We start from the raw sequence: 26,576 nt of genomic DNA on the forward strand, positions 1-26,576 counted from the left end.
CCTGGTCTCCCTCCCTCCAAGACACGCATCCCATATCCCCTTTTCCACGTTTTCTATTTTTCCATTTCCCCTTTTTTTTTAATTTTTATTTTATTTTTTAATTGTTTTCAGTTTTAATTTTATTTTTCAATTTTTTAATTATTTTGATTAAGTGATCCTATTAAAACAAATTGAAGATGAGAAAAATAGAAATCGAAAACAATAAAAATGGAATAAAACAATAAAATAAAGAAAAAATAATAAAAACACATTTTTTACAACCCGGACAAAATTGAGTGTTGACACCATTTAATAATCATAATAAGATATTATATATATAAAAATACAAAAAAACTACACAAATCTTTCTAAAGATAATAAGTTTTTCTACATGTAGCTAACTAAAACTTAAACAATCAATATGTAGCATTTTTTGTGCATTCTCGTTCTCTGATAAAGACATGTTAATATCTAACTCATCCTCTGCTCACATGTGATAATTGAAATAGAAAAATAACAGGCACAAAAATAAGAAGGGAGTTACTCCCTCCACCACCACGGTTTTTAGTCTGCACCTCCCCAACGTTTTTTTTTATTTCAAAAGTAACCTTAAGTAACTTTTTTTTACTTTTATCTTATTTAATATAAAACCCTAATCCTATTTTCTCCCTTTTTTCCATTGTGGCAGCTGGCATATCCTACAAAACTTCTCTTTTCACTCTCTTCTTCTTACTCTTCTCTTTTCCTTTTATTTTTCATTTATTCTTCTCACTTTTATTTCCTACCTCCATTATTTCATTGCTTCTATTGTATTGCATCGTTGCTTTTATTGTGTCGTTCCTTCCATTTTATTTACTGTTGATATGTTATATGTGCTGTGAAATGATATGTTGTTGTATGAAATGATGGAAAGAAACGAGAAAGTCAAAACGGATATGAAAAATATGTTTGACCTTCACGGACATTGACATCTATTAAAGACAGAACGGATCTCAAATTTCCGTTAAGATCTTTAACTATTTTTTAACCATAATAAATACATTTTTACTTAAAGACAATTGGGGAATGGGGTGGTGAAGGAAGAAGTTGGGGTGGTGTAGGGAGAAACTCTCAAATAAGAAAAGCAAGTAAGTTAGTGTACAAGAGAAAATACCAAACACCAATTCAATATCCATAAAATACTAAAACTCAAAAACATACATAGAGTTAACTCTAAACTCAATTATTCTGCTCCATGCTTTGACATTAGGCTTCATTATAGGTGTGCACTCGTAATAATATTTATGCTATGTAAAGTCAAAAACACATGGGTTATTACCCTACTTCTCATGAGGTTAATATTTTCACGTCTAAGACCAAAAGTCTAAGGCTAAGACCTTTTGTCATTATTTTTCCACTCATTCATCTCAACACGAGTTAAATGACTATTAGAATACCTCCCTTCTAAACTTCTATATGTCGAAGCATACATTAAGCAACACCATCACACAAAATGCCTCCCTGAGATTCTCTAAACAACAGTACCACACATGATCATAACAAATATACCCACTTCCATGCATACAACCATCATACTCACATGCATAATCAATGATTACATAAATAAATACCAAACAGTCAAAACAAAGAAACAAAACAAGTATACAAACTAATGCTAACAAGTGGCGTTCAACGCGCTAAACCTCTCGTATAAGGGTGGCGCTCAGCGACAGTCTTGTCCTAACATCCAGGTCAAACCTTCCAAAAAATGTAGCACTCAATGGCAGTTCTAATGCTTAGAGGCAATCCTGACGCTCAAAGGCAGTCCTGGAGTTCAGATGCAGGTGCTCAGTGTCATTCTTCTTGCAAAACGTCATCCTCAACAACACCATCCTTTCGCTCAACGTCCTAAAACTAAAATTGCTCTCAACGTGTAGTGTAAGATGGTGCTCACTAGTGCCCTGCCACCGTTCAACGCCAAAGAATTTACAAAAAAGGTCTCTTAGGGGTGAAAGTGGCAATCAATGGTTTAGAGGAAAATTGCTTCTAGACTTGCAAAATCAAGTTTGTACTCAACACCATACGAGATTTCAACACACTCAGATTTGTAATTTAAGTGAAATTAGACTTGATTAATTACTCAAATTGGTATTCATTTTCCATAGAAGTGGTTCAACACAATTTTATACATCAATCTCATACCAATTTGTACAATTGTTAAACTCTTCAATTCTCTCAATTACAACAGTCCAAACATAAACCAAAATTCAATTCAATCAACAAACCATACTAGTCAATCAGTATAAACATTAATCAGATTCAACAACATACGAATTTCAATCAAAAATATCCAACTCATGCACACTAAAGCAACTAGTTTCTCTTGCTTGAAAGATGACTAAACAGCTCGATGACCACTAAAACACTCCTACACGTACAGATAACTCAACTTTTCCCTATGAACAATGTAAACATGATCAGGACATACCATTAGGACCACTTATCAACATAGACTAACAAAATAGGCACAAACACTACATATGAGTTGAACAAAAGCCACATCTAGAAAAAAGACCAATTGACCAAGAAGGGGACAAAAAATTAACTTACCCTTTTGAAAAAACTGGTCAATTAATTTTAATGAGTTCACCACTAAGAGAAATCCTACGATTTCTAATCTTTAAAAGGATGAACGAATGATAAGATATCTTAGATAAAAACGAGGGAGAGTTCTAGAAAAAAAATTCTAAAAAGAATGCATATGTTAAATAATGAAACTTGTTTATAAAATTTATATTTATATTTTAAATTTTTAGTATTAAAACAATTGAGTCTCATTATTTTAAACACAAAATCAATTCTTAAACACAATTTTCTAGACTCTTACCATCTCAACCAAATTACAAAAATATTATAACTTAGTTTTGATTATTAAGTTTAAACTCAATTAAAATTATATATATATATATATATATATATATATATATATATATATATATATATATATTAGCTAGTTATTTAAATTAATCAAAATATTTTAGTTTGGTTTCGGCTAGGTTTACATACTTTTTTTTTTCAAAATCAATTATATGAGGTTAGGTTGTATTAACTTTAAAATCGAAAAGACTAAGTATAAATTTTATTTTTGTTGGGTAAGTTTTGTATATCTTGTTATTGGCGACTATTCACTCTCAAGTTAGTTTTAAAAATTTGTATGGCTCTTAGAATATTATACATTATTTTTCTATGTATCATTATAACTTGGATACATACAATGTATTCGTAATAATACAATCACTCTCGCTATTACTTGCAAACATTCCTAACATCATAACAAGTTTACCTCAACATATCATAAAAGAACCCTAAATTCATTACGTACACTTTTTAATATCCAACCACATTCTCGATAAAGATATATCATATATTTGAACATGAAAAGCAAACATATTATACAACTAATTGAACAATTAAAACAAGTAATTTTAGTCCCCCCAACATGTTTGTAACCTCTAAATCCAATTTTCATCAAACAATTTAATATGTGTCAATCAAATAAAGTTATACTATACACCTAATAAGATTTAGCAATTCACAAGACTACAACCCAATTACTTTCACATTTCAACCATCTAAAAAAAACTCATAAATAATATAACGAATGTACCTCAACAAGTCCAAAACACACTTTCAATCTTACTAAGTTGAACTTAGTTTGCTTTACTTGACAAATGCTTAAAAACTAAGCAACAATTCACGAGATACAAAAATAGAGTTGAAACTAATATAAAGTCTCCAAAATGCAATGAAAACTCCACCTAAACAACCAAAACTCTAGTGACATATTAGACTAATGGATATCACAACTTTCTTAACTTTCAATACGTAAAATCCTATTATATACACAAATGGAACTAGAAAGAAAAGATAAACTATTTTTTTAGTAAAAGATAAAATCAAAATCAAAATCAAATACTAATTGGATAGAAAGGTCAAAGATGTTATCCCTTTCTTATTGGCAGGATTTTTTTCAAAAAAAAAAAAGAAGAAAGAAGACAAGTAGCTTTATTAACTAAAAAACAAATAGATAAAATATAAAGAAAATGAGTTTAAAGATAGAATACATTTTCTAAAACAAATAAATTAATAGTTGAAATTCTTAACTATTTATTTAATTGAGCTTATTTAAAATTTCGATTTTGAGATATTACAAAATATTAAAGTTTTATCTTGTTTTGTTTAGTTTGTTTATAATTTAATTGATATTTATAATTCAAATATGAACTTTTTCTTACATTATTTTAATACTAATCTACTTGTAAAGAATATATGTTTCAACCTTTTATCAGAAAATTAATTCATATATCAAAAAAGAAACTAATATTTCGAACAAAAATGTAGGTTAGTATTAGTTAATAAAACCTAAACTTTGAAACATGTACCAAGTTATTCATGATCTATTAATATAAAGCTTGGACCCAATTCATTTAAATAATTAAAAAATAAAATAAAAATCAATTTGTTTTTTTAATTTATAAAAGAATTTGAACCAATGATTAGCAGATCAGACCTACATATTAATTCATTTACATTTACGCATGACATAGTGAAAGAAGATGATCCACACCAGTTACGTTTATCTCGAACTTTATTTCTTTTGACTCCCAACCCTACTAAGCAAAAGCGGGGTCAATTTTATCATAAAATAAACATTTTAATTTATCAATATATTTTTAATAATATTACTCATAATTTAAACAATTTCTTTCACCCATGAAAATGGTAAGCATTTAAAATACCAACGTTGTTTGAAATTAAAAAAATTCACTCAAATTTAATTTAAACCAAACACACCCACTTATATGAGTAATTTGTGTCTCGTAATATTTTTCAAGATAAATTAAGAGTATAAAAATAATTATCAATTAATATATTTAAAAAATAGATCTAAATTTTTTATAGTTAAAACATAAAAGTCAGAGTTACTTGCATATATTTCTTACACAAACAGCGTGAGCTGAGTTTTTTTTTCTTTCTATTAGCCCCTTAAATAAAAAATCTTATCCTCTTGGTCAATGAGTAGTTATTATTCAATTCCATTATTTTTTTTGGAATGAACTCCGAAGTTAATTTATACAATAATTTTGCCGTAGTATATGCTTTTTGTTTCCTTACGCAACTCATTTATCGATAGAATAAATTAACGATGATGAAGGAAGCAAAATTGGAAAATACAAATAATATTCCTTTAGTACCTAATGAAAGTGAAAGAAATTAATATTATATAATAAGTATAAAAAGGTTAAATGCAAACAAATATAGAATACAAAATAAAGATTTGGAATTTTATACCAGCTCCCATTTTCTAAATATAACAACTTCTAATGGATAGGTAATAAATATTTTTTTATAAATTAATTTTACATAATTGAATTAAATTAAATTTTTTTCTTAAAATATATCATAACCTATCTTAATAAATTTTATTAAATGTATTATATATGCTATCAAACAATCATCATCAAATCATTTACAAAATGGGTCACAACCTGCGAGTCAATCGGTCCACCACCGGTTCTAGCTGGGTTGGGTTTAAAAATATTGTATTTTTTTTTTTTATGCGGGTCAGATTTTAATCCGGTTCATTTAAACCCGACTCATGCGGATTGAATCCTGGTGGACCGGGTTGGCCCACCAACCCACCTACCTTATTTTATTTTATTAAAATTTGATTTTAATTTATAAAAAATATTTATTATTTTCTTAAAAAGATTATTTAAGTTTCTTATTTTCAAAATTAATTAAACACCCAGAGTGGAATTTGGGAGTAAAATTTGTTTATATTTGAATTATAAAAAATTTGTAATTTTTTTTACTTAACAAAAATTGTAATCAAGTGAGTCATTGAGTCAACTCCTTTACCTACTAACTAGTGATGGGTCGGATCAGGTTCAAATTTTTCTAACTCGCTAATAAATCAATCGAATTAGGTTAACTCACTAAATGATCAACCGGTAGTGAACCGGATCGGATTGGACCGAGTGACCCATTTTGACATCTCTAACAAATATCTAATCTTACAATTAAAAAATATTGAACATCTAAAATCGACTTATTAGCTCCACTTATCAAGAAGAAAGTGTCATGAACATGTGAAAAAAAGAAAGGACCTAATCTCTATCACGTTTTCACATCTACGTGACAATCCCAAAATCACTGAAGTTACTTATTGTTTCGTCAAAGTTCATGAACTTAACAACTTGCCGTCGTTTTAGCCTAAATTATTAAAAATATTTTTAAGTGGTGTATTTTTTATTTTAGAAATTTTATGCACTTTTTATTTTATATTATCATAACTTATGAATTGTCCTTTTATAACTTTTTGTAATTAATTTATTCGAAAATTATCTCATATAATTTATTTATAAGTAAATTAATATTAACTTATACAAAAGTTATATTTTGTTTATCCTTTTATAACGTAAATATTTTTTCGAAAATACCTTTACTATACTATTTTAAGGATTTCACTTTGATTGGTCATGAAATTACAACATTCAAAATCAAAATATTCAATTTCACAAACATTTATTTTAAATTTAAGTCAACTTTTCGCATCGCTGAGAACTCTGATTGTGAATATAATAAGAACATAGTTTATAATAATTGGTTGTAAATAAAATATTATTTTAGTATAAATTTATAGTCGGTTAAATTTAAAGATAATTATTAATTAAAGTAATTTTTACACTTTGTAAGTAATTTTCTTTTCTTTTAAAAGCAGGTTATAAAAAAATTGTTATGTGAGAAATTTGAGAAAATTATGATAGTTGTGTTATGTCATGGACCATTCTACTCTAGTACATTCTATATTCTCTATTAATTTATTCAACCAAACATGTCACATTATGCCTATTCATTCCCATTTTCATATTTCAAAATTTTTATCTCATTATTCATTTAGATAGAAAGACTGGAAAACAGAATTGAGATGAGAATATCTTTTTTTTACCATTTATTTGAGAAGAGAAATAAATAAAAAATTGAGACCAACAAAAATTGTTTTCTTCCAAATTAAAACGAATTAAGAAAAAAATTTCATTCCCATTTATTAAAAATTTCCATTTCATTTCTTAATTATTCTTTATCATTATTTTTATTTTTAATTTTAATTTTCCTCTAAATCGAGAATCAGTGAATAACGTTTTATTTTACTTACAACGTCAACAGTTATCATTTGATGATTAACTTGTAAAGGTGGTTTTTACATAGACATTATTCCAAAATTAACTACCAAAGATTCATCTATATTTACATAACATAATTTTCACTTAACAAACATTATTTAAACATCTGGAAATCAATCCTAAAAACATCAAATCAACCATGTCTCCCAAACATTATGCGTAGAATTTTTAGAGCACAAACTGTCAAACATTGACATTTATAGTTCTTTGACATTCTATAAGTCCAACGCAAATCTAATCAGATTTGAAAACTAAATTGATAGTATAAAAATGACATCTTTGAAGACTAAAGCGTGCACCTACAATGTTTCAGGGATCAAATCTCTACCCAGATTGCCATTTTAGAGAAAGTAAATGTAACATTACTCCAACAAAATTCATCTCAGTCAGAAGTCCACCAGCTTCTATTTTTCTCTGAATTTTGTTTTCAAAAAGCTAGGTATCTCAACACAACAACAAAACTTTACAGAAATAACCCACGAACAAAATCCTTGCAGCAGACCAGCTTTCACTGGCAAGACCATCTGATAATTAACCAGAAGAACACCCAAAACCAGCCAAGTACACTCTCAAAATAACCATAATAAAGACACATCCTTTAGGTGCAGACCATGAATTCATCCATTTCCTGCTTCCATTGATGCCTACAATAGGTATATAATTGAACCAAGAGCAGACAAATTGTTTAAAGGATATGAGAACTGCAAACTGCAAAGCAATTGTTAAAAAAAAGCAAGCAATTAAGGTAATCATAAAATACCACATGCTTACACCTCTTTCAATAACGAGTACAATATGTGGTGGCAACAGCAGTTCCAGTTGATGCAAACTTGCTGCGTGCCAAAATTCTAGGAACACAACTACCTAATCTATCAAACAAGAGAAGTCCTTTGGTTGACCCATCAAAGGTCATGGTCATCAGATCACACTAGACCTACCTTTAAGAAAAACCTACTATCAACAGTCATATATCTCATGAAAAGCACATAAAAGCATGTCACTTGGCCGCTTCTGACCCCTCAGCAGAGCCACCTTGCCCGTCTCCACCAGCTGTCCCAGCCTCAGAAGCATCTTGCTTGCTTCCACCACGTGCATCATTTGGACCGGCAGCCGATGGTGGACCACCACTGTTGCCACCTCCAAGAGCAGCTTCACTGTGCATTGGATGCATGCCATTGTTTATCCCTCCCGGTCTCAGTCCCATTTGACCTTGGATAGCCTGCTGGTGTAGCTGCTGCTGCTGCTGATCCTGAATTTGATGTGGGTTACCAAATTGTAATGGCATTTTCTGGGGGAACATGCCTTGCTGCTGAGCCATTGCTGCTGCTGCTGCCTGAGGATGTTGCATATAGAATCCTGGTTGCATGGCAGGGTGTGGAGCCATCTGCAAGGCAATAAAATCAAGGTTATGGGAAACTGACAAGACTTCCACGGAACCAGCAATGCTCTATTTTCACCTGTGGAGGCATTGCTGGGGTCTGAGGCTGGGCATCGGCAATTGCAGCTAAATACATCAAATTCTTTTGAAGCTGGGCTTGGTACCTAATGCAGTAAACCATCACATAAAACTGGTGCAAAACTAGGCCATAACACCTTCGAAGATAATTTCTAGGAAATAGATCAGGATCTAGAACGCGTCATTATTCAGAAAAAAAGACCACAATAAATTATATAACCTTGGATGTAATTGAAGTTAGTGAGGACTGAGGAGAGTGAAAGAACAATTATCAATAGCCCCACCCATTGTGCACAGATAAATGTTAGGATTAGGCAAGCCAACCATCAGTACTAACAAAAATGCAGTCAAAAAGAATTTAGAGGTCACTTACTGGGCACATTCCGCAAGTTTTCCAAGATTTTGATTGTCCAATATTGCCAGAATCAGCTTCTTGTTCTCATCAAGGTACTGCATCATGAGCAATGACACAGTATCAAATTAACTAATGAAGGCACTTGCAGCTTACTTTGTTTTAACTCATTATATCATTTAAATTGTGAAGTGAAAACTAGGAGAGGAAATAGATTAATTGAAATTCTATCCTGGAAACAGCCTAATACATACAGAATAAAATTAACAATATCATTTATTAGAAAACATTTTTTCATGGATCCAGGATACTGCAGTAAAGTCCCACATGCATCAATACACTTAGTTTGCTTAGCCATCTGATTGTGTCGACATCTTATTTGGGTACAAGTAAAAATCCATTCACCCTATGTAAAAAATTATGCACATTGCTACAAACCTTAATCCAACCAACAACCTCCTTATTTTCAGGGTTTACTAAAGACCCAAAACCTACTGTGGTAAATCAACAGGTATGTTCAAACCCATAATTATATGCTGTTACCAAACTATAAGTTAATTGATTAAATGATTCATGGGTTATAACTCTTAAAAATGTTTGTTACTTTTCATCTGCGGAATCACTCCAATGCAAGAGAATGACAAGAGATGCCTAATTAAGTTTTTTTAATGCTAAACTGAAGTTATTTCCATTGTTTATCAACAAGTCTCACACTGGTGTTCAACTTAAAATACTTTGAAAAACATGAGTTATTTGCTTTGAGAATTTGTTTTCCTTTTTTACTTTGTGATTTCACTAATAATTAAAACAATTACACTTTTTTTCACTTTGTTTTCTATTTTCAAGGACTTATGGGTTTTCCATTGTTTACTGCATGCCCAAATATTTAAAAACATGAAACAAAATCAAAACAGAGAGGCACTGTTTATTAATAGAAAAGAAACAAACACAGAAAATGTTTTGTCAAACCAACCAGACCTAAAGATACCCATAAAGCTAAGATAAAAAATTCAGAAGACTGAAATAAAACTTTTGGTAAAATAATTTAAATGGAGTAGTAACCGACCTTACACTGTAAATGAATTTTAGATCCATAACCTATGAACTTCAATTTCCTAACTGTTTAAAAGATAATAAAATAAAGACCCTATACATTGCTTTGTAATTACTCATTAGTAATCAAAGAGGCAATTTAAACATCACTGGTGAAAGAAGAATGGTTCCACCAGCATATCCTTTGTTAACTGGAAACTAAACGTGTTTTAGTGTAGAATAACAAAGTTTCAAGGGTTTTGTCACTTGAATATATTTGGAAGATGTTGATCATAAATTTGACAAATTGCACAGGATTCCAATTAATAATAGATTCTCAATCAGCCCATTTGAATATTTAATTAACATCCCTACAAACTATGATGCAGCCAGCACACCTCAAGACAAGATTGTCAATGAGTGGCATAGTTCATTAAAATATGCTTTTGGGTCAGTGACAAATGTTCAACATGCTGAATTAGACATCAAAGAAAACCTAAATCAGAACCAACATAAACAAATGTTGTTGTCATACTAGATACTAATTCGATTACTGATGATTCCAGATATTATATACATGTAGTTTAGATGAAATTCAATATTGAGTAAATTAACATCTCAAAGAAGACATGATTTTGCAGTTTTTAGTGCAAAGAATTATCCAAGATATATATACTCCTTTGTCTTAATTATTAGTTGGTCGTGAACTTTTTATTTAAAACATACATGTAATCCCCATCATGAGAGACAATAGAAGAAAACAATAAATAATGAATTAATGATGACAAAAATAAAACTACATGATTAAATTCATTGCAGATTAGCACAAATCCAATTCATTCTCACTTTGTATTGAACAAGTGTCACCTCCCAATTTCCTCAACAAAATAATAATAAGAAAAAGAAGTTCATAAATCATAAACTCTTTTAAACACACTTTTTACCGATAGCTAAACATTATTGGACATCACAAAAATTATGTGAACCCAACTCCCTCTCTGAGCAGTTACAGTTACACATGATTTCATGCTTTACAATAAATTCCAAGTAATAATAAAGAATGTGTTGCTACCAATCCTCTAATAACTAATAATAATAATAATAATAATAATAATAATGAACCCATAACAAATTATGAAAAACAACTAAGTTCAACAATCCATAAGGTAAACAATGGTATTAAAACAGAAAAAAAAACATACCTTTTGAATCTGCTCGGTGGTTATGTTAGTAGGTGGGAATGAAGGCATCATAGGAATCATTGACGGTGTCTGCTGCATCTTCTCAGCCTCCTCAATCTCACTGAATCTATAAAAAAAAAAAAAGACAAAAACCCTAATTCCCCCAAAATCACCACAATCAACAGTTACCAAACCCCAAATGAAAAATGTTACACAAACCCTGAAATAAAAGGGGAAAAGACGAAAACTTTGGCAGATAGAGAGAGAAAGAGGACCAGGGTATGGTCGGAAAACAAGTGAGAACCCGAGAGGTAAGTGTTGGACACGCGTTTCAGAGCTTGGGTTTGTCTGTGTGAAGTCCTGTCCGATCTTCTGGGATACTGTGCAGCCGATGTTTCTGGAATTTGAAGACAAAACAACAAAAGTAAAAACATGTAATAGATTAAAGTTAGTTTAGCAGGTGTGCATAATAAAAAGAAAGAGAAAAAAGAAGAGGGATTACCGAAGGAAACAGAACTAAATAGTTAGATTTGGGGTTGTGTGTGTTTCGGCTTGGTAGTTAGAAATTGCAAACAAAGAGAAGAATGAAGTGTTGGGTATTTATAGGTGGTCGCATTCCGCTGTTTAAGTTTGACTGTTGCTACTGCGTTTAGAATGGGGTATTGTAGTACTGTTGCACCTCATAGCATGAATGGAATGGGATAAGCACAACATGTTATTTATTGTTTTTGTTTTTTTGGGAGAAGCGGGTCCTAGGTTAATTCAAGTACTATTACTCTATCTCGTTCAAAGCCCAATTTTAATTTTTCAGGAATTTAGTGTTCAGGGACACTACACTGTGATTGAGGTCTATTATACCTTTTTTTTTTTTCATGTAAGTGTTATTATTTATATTTTTGTATTGTTCTCTTTTATAATACTTAAATTAAGGTATATCTAAATAATTTATGTCTACAATTTTTAAAAATAAAAAATAATGAGAATTTATTTTGTTAAAAATGTACCATTAAGAAAACGAGGAGAATAATAAAAAATATAAATAAATGAATCCTTTAATTTTATTTCTTTATTTCTCTTACTGTAAAAATATATTTCAATTAATTAAAATTGTATTTTAAATACTAATTTTTAACAGGGAACATTTTAAGAAAAAAACTTTAATGTGATTGGTATAATTAAATAATATTAATTATTGTTCTTAATTAGCGTAAAATTTAGTTAGCTTTGCTTATGATCGAGTTCTAAGAAAATAGCTTCCGGCAGGTTGGAAAAATAGAACAGCCATCTTCGTTGAGCAATTAATTAATATGTAATAATGTCATATTACTTTAATAAAACATAACATAAATAAATAAGAGAATCATAAACTCGCATAACAAGAATAAAGAAATACTGTGCATTCTTCTACGTTTAAAGTGACAAAATCTATCTAAGATGATATATATATATATATATATATATATATATATATATATATATATATATATATATATATATATATATATATATATATATATATATATATATATATATATATATATATATATATTATGTTTGTGTCTGTGTGTTATATTACACAAGATACATAAATATTGACAATTTGAAGTTATAATAAAAAATCGTGCAGCCAGACCAGTCCAACGGTTGGACTCCAACCCTTTCCCCACTTTCTTTAACATCTATGTAAAGAAATAAATGTAAAAATTTATTCAATGAATTTATTGTCAAATTTTACTTTAAGATAGAAATAATTGACAAATATTTTTTATTATTTTCTTTTTATTAGTTTACATAAAAGTTATAATGGTTGCATTTTGAACTCGATGACTGTAAATAAAATATACACCACTTTTGTTGAAATTTGATGATTAAAGAAAAATGTCTAAAAAACTTGCTAAAAATATATAATAATATAAGGTATAAAGTGAAATTAGAAAAAAAAATATTTTTATTAATTAATTAATCATGTATAATAATAATATATAATAATGGTAATAGTAATAGTAATAAATTGGTGGTAAAAGGAAATAACTCAAAGAAAAAAAAACATAAAATAATCATTAGGTGTAAAATATTGGAAGAAATAATTTTATGTTGTGACTCTTGAGAGAAAATTTGAATGTAAGGAGAAAAATCTCATGTAGTTTGGGTTAGAATATTTTATAGTAATGATAATTATACATATAAATAACGAGTTACAAAATATCTAATAAAAAAATATTTTATTGAATTTTATATGAATTTGAATATCATCATATATTCCATCTTTTGAATCAGGTTTAATAATTACTGTCTAGGTGAAATAATAAAATATTAAGATTATTTAAATTTTGTTTTTCAACAAATTTGTATTTCATTTTCAATATTAAGAATTTTGGGATTGGAGAACGCAAAATGTAAAGTAAAAGAATAAATTAAATATTAAAAATGAAATTTCACCATATTATAAACAAATCAATCATAATATTAAAATAATCAAATAATTTAAAAACTATAGTTCTTTTGTAAATTAAAATTTAAACAACTAATCAACTAAATTAATTTATATAAATTAAATTTCGGGTCATTCAATCCAATTTGTATTCAATTTCAAATTAAGATTTAAATTTCCATTCTAATTTCGGAAAATAGCAAAATCAAGATTAAGGAAAAAAAGAACAAACTTAAATCGACGAATCCAAAATTCAATTTTTATTATTTGATTCCATTAGATAATAACAAAATCGTACCAGAAGAATGATAGGATAATATGATGAAAAGACAATCACAGATTGAAAAAGAAAAAAACTAAACTCATGAAAATTATGCAATTGATTTTTTAATCTCTTATTTTGATTATAATTCGGCCCCTAATAGTCTCTAACCTAACCTAAACCTTATTTTTAAAAACTTTTGAAGCAATTATGAATCTAATTTAGACAGTAATAAGGTCTAGCAGTCTTATTAAAAAACGTGTAAATTCACAATATTCTCTTTATAAATATTTAACAAATTTGTCCTCAACTTCTAAAAACATAAAAAATAGCATAATAATACAAATCGAGTTATCCATATATCCATTTTAAAGCATTGAAAGTGTATAATTTAATGTATTTAAAATCCCTAAAAATAATGCTTACAAAAAAGGGTGTGACCAACATAGTGAGCAAAAGTTAAATGAGCTAAAAATAATAAATTATAGTATTTATTAGTAACGAACCTAATTTATTACAAATAAAGCAAACTAAAAACTAAAAATAAAACAAATAGAGAGTGTAATTATATATAATAAAAATTATAAATGTTTGTATAAAACATGTGTTAACGGTGTTCTAAATTGCATAGATAATATGTTTTGAAAGGGTGTTACTTGGTGCACTTTTAAAATAAGAGATTTTATTCTCCTTTCACGTACATCTAATAAAAACATGATTTGTGTAATAATTTCAAATTATGTGCATTGCTTTAGTTGAATCACACAGCCATCAACCCAACTTCGACCATTGTTCCTCATTAGCGACGGCTTCACCCTCCACACACTCACCCACGAAAAGTGCAACCTAAAACCCACGAAAGTGTTTTCATTAAATTTATGTAGAAAAACACTAAAACTCGTATTTAAATAAAAACACAAAAATAACGTTTTCTTTTTTAATAAAAGTAACGTGAAATTATGTTTGATGAATAGATTGAATATTAAAATTCAATAAATAAATTAGACTGGTTGTTTTGCAATATATATAGCATAGTGTGTTCTTATGGAGATAAGAAGAGATTTTGTTTCTACATTCGACATGTTAAGTTTGTCGAGATATTCTCGATATATTATTTATTTTGAATATTAAAATTCTATAATTTTATTATTGAAAGATATATGTGAAATGAGTATTTAAATTATAATAGACATTAATTTTTAAATTATATAAAACTACAATCTACTAGAGCAATACCAATTTATAGATATAATAGCAAAATGTCATGGTTGTGTGTTCTTAAACATAATAATAATTCAATAAGTATTTTATTTTATTTTTCTTTTATTCTTCTTAGATTCTTTACATAAATAATCAATACATTAAATAATAGAAAACCGATTTTTGTAGGTATGTAAGTAAATTTAAACAAAAAATTATAGATCTAGGCAAAAAATTTCAAAATTATCAATTTAGGCAAGTCGTGGAAGATCTAGACAACTTCAAATGAAGAAGTTGTGTAGTACACCACTTCACCCTAACACACTAATCAAAAGTGAAGTTGTGCATTCCAAAAACGTTTTAGGACCTGATAATCATTTACTAGGCATTATAATCAATTATCACATCTCTTTTAATTATAAATTATTCAAATTAATAAAAACATTAAAATTGTAAAGGGGCTAACGACTTCTTCTGTTGAAGTCGTGTACCCCATACATTTTTACTTTTTTTTTATTTTATTTTTTTATTAATTAAAATAATTTATAATTTGTAAATAACGTCTTTAAATGTATTTAAAATAATATAAATTATATCTAATTAATAATTAATTTTTTTACTTTTATTAAATAAATAAACCTCATGATTTTAATTATTTTTGTAATTAAATTAATTTTTTTATAAAATGATTTCAATTAAATAATTTATAATCATAATTATTGTAATTATGTAATTAAAAATTCATTTCTTTTATTTCACTATAATTTATTTTTTAGAATTTTAATTATTTTATTATATTTTTTTACAAATTATAATTAATTAATAACAATTTTTTCATCATAAATTATTTAAATTAATAAAAATATAAAATAATTGAAATTGCAGGGTTGACGACTTTTTGTTTTTGAGGTACTGCAGTCCACACATTTTAATTTTTTTATTATTTAAAATGATTTATAATTTCTAAATAATATTTTTAAGTGTATATAAAGTAATGTAAATTGTGTATAACTAAGAATTAAATTTTTTTAATATTATTAAATAAATAAACTTCATGGTTTTAATTATTTTTTGTAATTAAATTAATTTTTTTATAAAATGATTTCAATTAAATAATTTTTAACCATAATTATTGTAATTACTTGAATAAAAATTGCATAAATTTATTTTATTTTATTATAAATTTATTTTTGTTTAATATATAATTTAAATTTATTATTTTTAATTTATTTCAATGAATACTATTTATTTACTTAAAAATAAACATTAAGAATAAAAATAATGAAATCTGCGTGATTCTTAAATGAAAATGTTTGGGTATTAAGAATAATAATTCAAAATTAAAAAACATTTTAAAATACCCAAAATCAAAAGTCATAAAAACTATTAAGAAAAGCCGTCCCGAGATATGTATGCCTATTTTTGATGTATGAAAGTGGCTGCCATCGTCATCCTATTTGTAAAGAAAGCTTCACTCACCCAATTTTTTTTTTCTTTCTATTTTATCAACCCCTTTAATTTTCATCAACGTTTACCTCTTTTTTCAATTTACAAATATCTTCCCATGTCAAATGTTGTCTAGATTCTAAGTTTTTTCCTGTTACCGATTTTTCAATGACAAACGATCTCACATTAAACCGGAAAATTTGATCCCAGATAAACACTCCTCGTGTTGAGACTTGTGATATCTATTGTTTTTGAATCATGCACAAGAAAAAGGAATAAAGTGAATGAATACTGAGAAAAGAAAGAAAGAAACTTTATAGGTTTGATTAACAGTCGTGCACGCCTGAACCAGAAACTTACAGAAGAAGCACATGACAGTTGAAGCCTGCAGAATCAGTATAAAGTAAAGCATCCACTTGAACATTTTCAATGGTTTCAAGCAAAATGCCACAAGTGATTCAGTTTTCTACTGATAAAACTATTTCCAATTGAACAAGTCAAATCAGAAAACAGGGAAAAACAATTAAGGAACTTCAACTTCAACCTTCACATATAGTAACTGGCATCTTGTACACCAAATTTAGAGTAATCTATTTGGGCCACAAAGAGAGTTAGTGAGTGGATGGATTCGTTGACTCGTGTTGAGAACATCCTCTTCATCGTTTTTGTGAATAGCAGGAGGGCCAGAAATGATGACAGAGAGGCAAACAATGAAAGGGGTAAACAGAAGAATGAGGCCAAAGGGCACCATCCAAAGTTGCTTATTTGCTGGATGGTATTTGTGTAGCCACCACCCAAGCAAAGAGCCTCCTGTTATGCTTATCAGCAAAGATGAAATGAAAACCATAAAGTAATGTGATTTTTTCATCCCTTGCTTCTCCTTGTTCTCATACTCTTCATCTCCCACTGCTTTAGATGTTCCCATTTGACAGTATATCCTCAAACAACACTCTTGTCCTGAAATTGAACATAAAATTACTCAGATAGCAGCAGTGTTCAGAGTCATCATCACCTAGAGAATGAAGAAAACTTAAATTCTATGTTGTTTAATCATAAGATGCATGAAGAATATACATAAAAAAAGAGAAAACTTGCCTTGGAGAGCAAAGGAAGAAGCAGAAGTTGATTTGTGATGAAGGAGGTGGTGGATTTGATTTGCTGAGGAGAAAAAAATAGGTGGTGAGAAGCTTTTTGTGAGTGGAAATTATAGAAGAAGTTAGTATTGAGGCATAGTTATGAGGGTTATTGGGGTCATTTTGCTTTTCAAGAAGGTTAATGTTGTGTCTTGAATAGTATAAAAATGAGAGCCTCATTGCATGCATCTCACAGGTTTTAAGGCTTATTCGTGAGGTGGCGTTCAATGGTGTTGTAAAGGAATTGACATTTCTTTATCTCTATTTAATAAATGGAATTGGTTTTCAAAATTCAAGTTGGACAACTGTTTTGTTTCTTGGGATACTACAGTGGCGCAGGTCTTCTGCAGAGGTTGCTTCTTACCATTCTGATTTTGGGTCCAAAAATACTCTCTCTACACAGATAAAAACATTAGGATTTGGTAACAACAATGAAAGGTACAAAATAAGGTTTTGAATTAGAATAATGCAAATGAGAAAGAGATGTGACTGGAAAGGAATTTTTCCTAATTTTGAATGTTGAAAGTTGCATTAACAAATAATGAAGTGGTATTGGGTAGCTAATTAGAAATAAGATAATATTTTACCTTTGCAGCAAAGTGAAAAGAATCCAGAGAGTGCATTGAAATGGTTGGATTATGGGATGAATCACACCTCTGTTTTTCTTTCTGTCTGCGTCTGCTTTCTTTTAGGTTACCCAGTTGCAACGAAATACCACTGGGTTGGAATTTACGTATAAAACATTATCAAAAGTAAGCACAAAGTTTTGGACAGCTTCACTGATAACACCATTTTATATAAACAAATTGAAAAAATAAGTAACATACTATTATTCACATGTTTTTAAGTTTATTTCACTTCAGATAAATCTTTATATCGAGGCCTTTTCATTTTACTTTCATATCATTATTTTTTTTCATTTTGTTAGATTTATTTTCTTCCTTTTTATACGTACACAAACACTCCAAAAAAGTATACTTTTGTAGGTTTAAATTTTTCCATAAATAATTGATTAGGTTTAAATTAAGATTGAACACTACTTTCCTTGATGCACATGTTGTATGTTGGTGAGGGATTATGTGATAAATATAGTAAGTAGGTACATAGTGGATGCTGTGTTTGGTTTTTATTTTGTGATTGTTGTTTGTATCAAATAAAAGTGTATTTAAGGTTTAGTTGTTTGGGGTAAGCTACTGAATCCTTATTTCGAACTTAATCCACCTATAAATATTAGATAATTTTGTGTATGGGAAAGTGTAGTCACAGTTCACTCTATTAAAATGCATAAAAAAAATATAAGTAAAGAAGAAATAAATATATAAAATAAGAAAAGGTTCAAACTAGAATAGAGTATTGAGTTGTTTGGTTGAAAAAAAAAATTGAGAAACAGAAGAAAAACATTATTTTAGAAATGGTAGAGTTTGATTGTTAATAAAGTAGTTTATATTGCAGAAAGTTCAATTGGTCAAATTCAGTTTTTAATAATTTAAATAATCACTTCAATTGATTATGGAATGGAGAAAGTTGATTCAGAACCGATTTTGAAAGTGTGATGGGGATCTATTGTTATTGGGTGAAAAACTATGGTCAAAAACAAAAATCAAAAGATTCTGAGTGTCTCACTGACAAAAGTATAATTGGAGGGTTACATAATACTGCACACAATGGTGTGTGATGTTCCTCATTCACGTGATTAACTAACCTACAGAATAATTGAATATGATGGAAGTTCAATTTATGAGTCAACTTCGTCTCCAGTTCATTCTATTGGTGTAAGTCTTTCTCTCTAACACATTTTTTTTAACATTTTATAAGTACTAATTTAATTATATTTTAAAATTTTAAAATTAACAATGTTCTACGTTTTTCTTATATGTGTATTTATTTTCTATTATTTACTAAGAAAATAAAACATTGAAATAATATATATATATATATATATATATATATATATATGGACTAAAATAATCGGTTAGATTACTCTTTAAGTACAGTAATCAGGTTTAATTAGTTAGTTAGGGTTTTTTAGTTTTATGGTTTTCCATTTTTTTCCTCTTTTATTTCCAGTTGCAACAGAATATTAAAAACACATTATCACAGAGGATAAAAGAAAGTTTGTGTTTTTCTTATCTTTGATGAAGGCCCTCCGCAAATCTTCTTCTTTTCTTCTCCCAACGTCCATTCTTGTGCGCTCCAAGTGAGCTTTGCCCTTCTTCTCTCTCTAAGCCTCTAGAAGAGCCTCGAGTTCTTTCTCTCTTTATCATCTGAAGAAGGTGGCTTCTCTGGCAGAGACTTGGTCAAGAGATATTTTTATCTCTCGCGGGCTCAAGGAAGTTGGCCTCTCATTTAAAGGCTATTGGGCCTTGTTACCGAATATGGTATCAGAGCAGGTAAACCTGCTCTGCTTTCGCTGTCCCAGAATTCTTCCTATTGTTTCTTGGTTTCTTTCTTGGTGTCTTTTTGCTTTTTGCTGTAATGGATCACATGGATCAATCCACCAATCCTGCCAGTCCTTTCTATCTGCATCCTGGGAAGAATTCAGGACTTACCCTCATCTCTCAAGTCCTAAGCGAGACTAATTACTCTTCTTGGAGCAGAAGCATGAGAAAAGCTCTTCTTTCCAAAAACAAGATAAAGTTCATTGATGGGTTAATCAAGAAACCTCAAAGAAGTGAGGTTTTATTCGATGCATGGGAAAGATGCAACATGATGGTTCTTTCCTGGATTATAAAGACACTTTCTCCACAGATTGCAGAAAGTGTGATATATGTTGAAGAAGCCAAAGAGTTATGGGATGAATTGAAGGAAAGATTCTCTAAAGGTGACTACTTTAAGATTTCTGACTTACTTCAAGAAAGACAAGAAAGACAAGAAAGACAAGATTCTCTAAAGGTGACTACTTTAAGATTTCTGACTTACTTTAAGATCCTCTTAATGGATCCCCTCCCCAACATCAATCGTGTTTTCTCACTCATAATGCAGCAAGAAAGACAAGAAAGACAAGATTCTGACACTATCAACCATAACCAGACTGCTGAAACTAAAGTTCTAGCCAATGTTGCTGACAAAAACAACAATTGGAGACCTGACCAGACCTGGAAAAACCAAGGGCGTGGTGCTAGATCACGTGGCCAAGGAAGAGGAAGAGGAATGAATCCTAACTATGGAAAACAATGTTCCTACTGCAACAAATTGAATCATACTGTGGATGAGTGCTATTCCAAGCATGTTTACCCACCTTGGTATAAGAAAAATGACAACAATCAAGACAAAAAAGTTGACTGGAATTCAGCCAATGTCTGCCAGAGCAGTTCTGGCCCAGAGAGTGTTCAAGCCACTCATCAGGGCAGCACCAATGCTGCCTTCAACTCTTTTACCCCATAACAGATGTAGAAGCTTCTCAGAATGATAGAAAAGGTTGATGAATCTACTCATAAGATCAACCAGATGTAGAGAAATAACACAGAAGACAAACAAGGTAACCTTTCTTGGATTATTGACACTGGGGCCACTGATCATGTGACCCATGAGAAAAACAACTTTGCCACTTTTTATAAAATTAAGCTCATTTCTGTTAAACTCCCAAATAACACTGTTATCACTACTGAACATGTAGGGACTGTCCAATTCTCTAAAGATTTTATTATTTTTAATGTCCTATATATTCCTGATTTTTCTTTTAATCTAATTTATGTCCAAAGTCTTATCAAAGACTTAAACTACAGTCTAACTTTTTCTTCTAAGGTTTGTCAGATAAGGGAGAATTCTACATTGAAAATGATTGGGTGTGCTAATCTTTACAGAGGTATCTATTACCTACAAGCTTTTCCCAATCCAAACCAAGATTTTGTTTCAAAGTCTGTTTTCTCTTATAAACAAGTTGATGTAAATTTGTGGCACTATAGGTTGGGTCATCCTGGACACAAGACTGTAACACAGATATGTGAAAGTTTTCCTTATGTGCAAATGAGTCCTGATATTGTTTGTGATACTTACCACTATGCTAAACAACATAAATTGCCTTTTCCTATAAGTGTTTCTTTGACCACTGAATGCTTTGAAATAATTCACTGTGATATGGGGTCCTCTTTCCATTTATTCTATTCATGGCCATAAGTACTTTCTTACTGATGACTATAGCAGACATACCTGGGCTTTTTTAATGAACAATAAGGGCCAAACTAGAGATTTATTGCAGAATTTTATTATCAGAGTTAATAATCAGTTTAATAAAATGGTTAAAACCATTAGGTCAGATAATGAACCTGAATTTAATTGTGTTAACTTGTATGATTTGTATGGCATCAACCATCAAAAGAGCTGTGTTGAAACTCCTGAACAGAATTCTGTTGTGGAGTGTAAACACCAACACATCCTTAATGTGACTCGTAGCCTTCTTTTTCAATCTAGTATGCCTAATGCCTATTGGTCCTATGCTGTCAGTCATACAATTTACTTAATAAATAGGTTACCTACCCCCATTCTCAATAACAGAACTCCCCATGACCTTGTTTATAATACTTCTCCCACTTATTTGAATTTGAAAACCTTTGGGTGCCTATGCTTTGCTTCTACTCTTGAAAACAATAGAAATAAGCTTGACTTGAGCTAGGAAGGGAATTTTCCTTGGTTACAAGAGTGGTATCAAAGGTTACATTGTGCTTGACATCAACACTAGAGAACTTTTCATAAGTAGAAATGTTGTTTTTTATGAAGACGTTTTTCCCTACAAAGACCAACAAACCAGTAGAGAAATCAATGACAAAGAAGCAGCCATAACTACCTTTCTTAATGATCTTCTAGGCAACTACAATTCTATTGATGATGGGAGACTTGTTGAAACCGACACCAATGACCAAAGGCAGACACAACAAACTGCCACTGACAGCAGTAGCAATGATAACACTGTTGATAGTGAAGAAAATCCAGTTACAGGAGATCTAACAAAGTTAGAAGGGCTCTAGGGTATCTAAACGATTATGTTCATTAGGTTAATCAATCCTTATCTATGAAAAACAATTTTAAAACTCCTTATCCCATTTTTGATCTATTGTCTTATGATTCTTTGTCAGAGAAACACTTGAAGTATACTATGGCCATAACTGCGAATAATGAACCGCACTCTTATAATGAAGCCAAAAACCTATGTGAGTGGGCAAAAGCTATGCAGATAGAAATCAAGGCCTTACAGGACAATAATACCTGGTATTTAACACAACTACCTCCGAAAAAAACACCAATTGGTTGTAGATGGGTGTACAAGACTAAATACAAGGATGATGACACTATAGAGAGATATAAGGCTCGCCTAGTAGCAAAAGGTTATACCCACCAAGAAGGAATAGACTATTTGGACACCTTCTCCCATGTTGCCAAACTCACTACTGTTATATTACTTATTGCTTTTGCAGCCTCAAATAACTGGTTCCTACATCAACTTGATGTGGACAATGCCTTCCTACATGGGGACCTAAATGAAGAGGTTTACATGGAGCCACCACCTGGTCTTAATGTCCATGAAAAAGGGTTAGGCTTACTAAGTCTCTATATGGACTAAAACAAGCCAGTAGGCAATGGTTTGAAAAATTATCCTCTTTTTTGATTTCTGTCAATTATATTTAATCTAAGTCAGACCACTCACTTTTTATCAAAAAGACATCTACAGATTTTACAGCCTTACTTGTCTATGTAGATGATATTATACTGGCAGGGAATTCCATGACAGAAATCAATCACATAAAGGGTCTCTTGCATAACATATTCCAAATAAAGAATCTGGGAGAACTTAAATACTTCCTAGGCTTAGAGGTGGCCAGATCTAAGAAAGGGATTCATTTGTGCCAAAGAAAATATGCTTTAGACATCCTTGAGGAAACATGAATACTGGGATGCAAACCATGCTCTACCCCCTTTCTAAGTGATACAAGCTCACTGTATAAAATAGACAACCACTTGGATGATCCTAGCTCCTATCGAAGACTGATAGGGAAGTTACTCTATCTCACCAAAACTAGACCTGATTTGTGTTTCTCTGTTAATTTGTTAAGTCAGTTTATGCAATCTCCCACTAACTATCATTATCGGGCTGTACAACATATTCTTATGTACATAAAATCTAAGCCTTCGGAGGGATTAGTTTTTGCAGTTGACTCTCCAATACACCTAAAGGCCTTTAGTGATTCAGATTGGGCGGCCTGTCCCAATACTAAAAGGTCTACTACAAGCTTTTGCATCTTCCTTGGATCATCCCTCGTCTCATGGAAATCCAAGAAGCAGAGCACCGTTTCCAGATCCTCCACCGAAGTAGAGTATCGTGCTCTAGCAGCCACTGTATGCAAAATACAATGGATCCATTATCTCCTACAAGATCTTCAAGTTCAGGAAGCTGAGACTCCTGCTCTCTACTGTGACAATAAATCAGCAAGACACGTAGCTCATAATAAAAGCTTTCACGAAAGGACCAAGGACATAGAACTCAATTGCCACGTTGTTCGTGAGAAGATACAAGCTAATCTTCTACATCTCCTTCCAGTTCGCTTGGATGAACAGTTCCCTCATCGTGTACGGTTCAGATCCATCGTCCCCAAGCTTGGATTAGTGAGTATACAGCATCCAACTTGAGGGGAGGCTATTGGGACTAAAATAATCGGTTAGATTACTGTCTAAGCACAATAATCAGGTTTAATTAGTTAGTTAGGGTTTTCTAGTTTTATGGTTTTCCCCTTTTCCCCAAGAACTCTATAAATAGAGTTTCCCTCTTTTATTTCCAGTTGTAACAGAGAATAAAAGAAAGTTTGTGTTTTTCTTACCTTTGATGAAGGCCCTCCGCAGATCTTCTTCTTTTTTTCTCCCAACGTCCATGCTTGTGCGTTCTAAGTGAGCTTCGCCCTTCTTCTCTCTCTAAGCCTCTAAAAGAGTCTCGAGCTCTTTCTCTCTCTCTCTATCATCTGAAGAAGGTGGCTTCTTTGGCAGAGACTTAGTCAAGAAATATTTTTATCTCGGGGGCTCAAGAAAGTGGGCCTCTCATTTAAAGGCTATTAGGTCTTGTTACCAAATAATATTAATATATATATATATATATATATATATATATATATATATATATATATATATATATATATATATATATATATATATATATATATATATATATGGGGTTTGCTAACGCGCGTACGCCTGTTTTTCAGTTGGTACATTTTAGCAATGTGTACCGGATTTTAGTAGACAAAAATATCCTTATATACCATGGATTCTAAGTTCTAAGGTTAAGGGTATTTTAATAATTTTCATTCTCAAAACTAAAAAAAAAAAAAAACCCCAAACCCTTACTCATCTCTCTCATTCCTGTTAACCCTTTCTCTTTCATCTTTCTCACTCCAATCTTTTCTCTGTCATCCCTACGGTAGCCCCAATTAAAAAAATCAGAAACACCCTACTGTAGCCCCAAATAAAAAATCAGAAACACTTGCCATTAAACAATCTTACAAAAAAATGATTTTATAATGAGTTTTGATCTTATAATTTTTGTCTTATCTAATTTTATCCAATTTTCACAAGTATAAAGGAATTGGTAATTGACCTGGAAAAAATCAGAAATACTTGTTGTTAAACAATTTCTTACAAAAAATGATTTTATAATGAGTTTTTATTTTATAATTTTTGTCTTATCTAATTTTATCTAATTTTCACAAGCATAATGACATCCGAAAGAATTGGTAATTGGCCTGGAGGGATTTTTTTAGAGATGATGATTCAACATATGCAGATGATGAAATTAGAGAAATTAGTGAAGATGGTGAAATTGAAGAGATCTTGAATGAACCTTTGCCTCAAGGTGAATATGTCAATGACTCAACTCTTTAGAAAGACAAATTGTTTAAAGGCAAGTGTTTCTGATTTTTTCAATTAGGGCTACAGTAGGGATGACAGAGAAAATGTTGGAGTGAGAGAGATGAAAGAGAAAGGATTGAGAGGAATGAGAGAGGTGAGTAAGGGTTTGGGGGTTTCTTTTTTTTTTTTTTAAGTTTTGAGAATGAAAATTATTAAAATACCCTTAACCTTAAAACTTGAATCCATGATATATAAGGATATTTTTGTCTACTAAAATCTGGTACACATTGCTAAAATGTACCAACTGAAAAACAGGCGTACGCGCGTTAGCAAACCCCTATATATATATATATATATATATATATATATATATATATATATATATATATATATATATATATATATATAATGGAAAATGTATTAGAGACATCTCACTAGTTCATGAAAGTTATAAATCATATAGAATAGTTAAATAATACAAGAGTAAAGATATCACAATAAGATAATTATAAATAATATAAAATAATTAAATAAAATCAGGTTGAGAATATCCAATAATTATAAAACAAAATTAGATAATTAAATAAAATTAATTAAAATTACTACCAAACAAATATATAATTATAAAGAACATAAAATAATTAAATAAGTTGAAGTTAGAGATAACGATCGAACAAAATAATTATAAATTAAATAAATAAGTATAAAAGTAATAAACATTTTTTTATTGAGTGTACATATCAAGATTACATTTAACTTGTTTTTTTTGGTTTTCATTTTTTTTTATTCTTTTATGGTCTAAAGTTCAACCTTTTTTCCTTTGTTTCTATTATCTTTTGTTTTTTTTTATTTTTAAGCAATTATTTGATGTTGTTTCAACTATATATTTCAAAATAAATAAATATTTAAATTATCTAGTAATAGTATAATTTAAAATATTGAATTAGAACATATTGTATTATAAATTAAGAATATAATATATTACCTAACATATAAAACTTTGGGGAAAAGAAGAAGAAGAGATAGTTGAATTAATTGTATTTTGATT

The 26,576-nt window shown here is 29.9% G+C and overlaps 3 protein-coding genes across 5 annotated transcripts; 1 reads left to right on the top strand and 2 right to left on the bottom strand.

Moving 5' to 3' along the window:
• Positions 1-7,951: 7,951 nt before the first annotated feature.
• LOC124841796 (GRF1-interacting factor 3) lies at positions 7,952-11,901 on the bottom strand. 3 transcript variants are annotated; one of them, XM_047318139.2, is made up of 6 exons: positions 11,729-11,901; positions 11,502-11,623; positions 11,248-11,353; positions 9,035-9,111; positions 8,663-8,747; positions 7,952-8,589 (listed from the first exon to the last, which is right to left on the bottom strand). In XM_047318139.2, exons 3-6 carry the CDS (start codon positions 11,323-11,325, stop codon positions 8,203-8,205), a joined length of 627 nt encoding a protein of 208 aa, XP_047174095.2. In that variant the 5' UTR covers positions 11,326-11,353; positions 11,502-11,623; positions 11,729-11,901; the 3' UTR covers positions 7,952-8,202. The 3 variants fall into 3 exon arrangements, with proteins under 3 accessions (XP_047174095.2, XP_047174094.2, XP_047174096.2); XM_047318138.2 differs by having other exon boundaries at positions 11,248-11,380; XM_047318140.2 differs by having other exon boundaries at positions 11,446-11,623.
• A 4,956-nt stretch (positions 11,902-16,857) lies between these two features.
• LOC148191416 (uncharacterized) lies at positions 16,858-17,871 on the bottom strand. The gene is made up of 2 exons (XM_088102649.1): positions 17,661-17,871; positions 16,858-17,522 (listed from the first exon to the last, which is right to left on the bottom strand). The coding sequence occupies exon 2, from the start codon at positions 17,488-17,490 to the stop codon at positions 17,146-17,148; it is 345 nt and encodes a 114-aa protein (XP_087958775.1). The 5' UTR covers positions 17,491-17,522; positions 17,661-17,871; the 3' UTR covers positions 16,858-17,145.
• A 2,302-nt stretch (positions 17,872-20,173) lies between these two features.
• On the top strand, positions 20,174-21,082 carry LOC148191417 (uncharacterized). The gene has a single exon (XM_088101385.1). It carries the CDS (start codon positions 20,174-20,176, stop codon positions 21,080-21,082), a length of 909 nt encoding a protein of 302 aa, XP_087957511.1.
• The last annotated feature ends 5,494 nt before the right edge of the window (positions 21,083-26,576 follow it).

The sequence above is a fragment of the Vigna umbellata genome, chromosome 11 (genome assembly GCF_029865625.1).
Source record: "Vigna umbellata cultivar VRB3 chromosome 11, Vumbellata_1.0, whole genome shotgun sequence".
Classification (NCBI taxonomy): Eukaryota; Viridiplantae; Streptophyta; class Magnoliopsida; order Fabales; family Fabaceae; genus Vigna; species Vigna umbellata.

Coding starts and splice junctions, on each gene's coding strand:
- LOC148191417 (XM_088101385.1), top strand. CDS start 20,174: ATGGATCACATGGATCAATCCACCAATCCTGCCAGTCCTTTCTATCTG.
- LOC124841796 (XM_047318139.2), bottom strand. CDS start 11,325: ATGCAGCAGACACCGTCAATGATTCCTATGATGCCTTCATTCCCACCT. Junction 8,748..9,034: donor AAACTTGCGGAATGTGCCCA/GTAAGTGACCTC, acceptor TTACTGCATTAG/GTACCAAGCCCAGCTTCAAA. Junction 8,590..8,662: donor CCCCAGCAATGCCTCCACAG/GTGAAAATAGAG, acceptor ATTGCCTTGCAG/ATGGCTCCACACCCTGCCAT.
- LOC148191416 (XM_088102649.1), bottom strand. CDS start 17,490: ATGGGAACATCTAAAGCAGTGGGAGATGAAGAGTATGAGAACAAGGAG.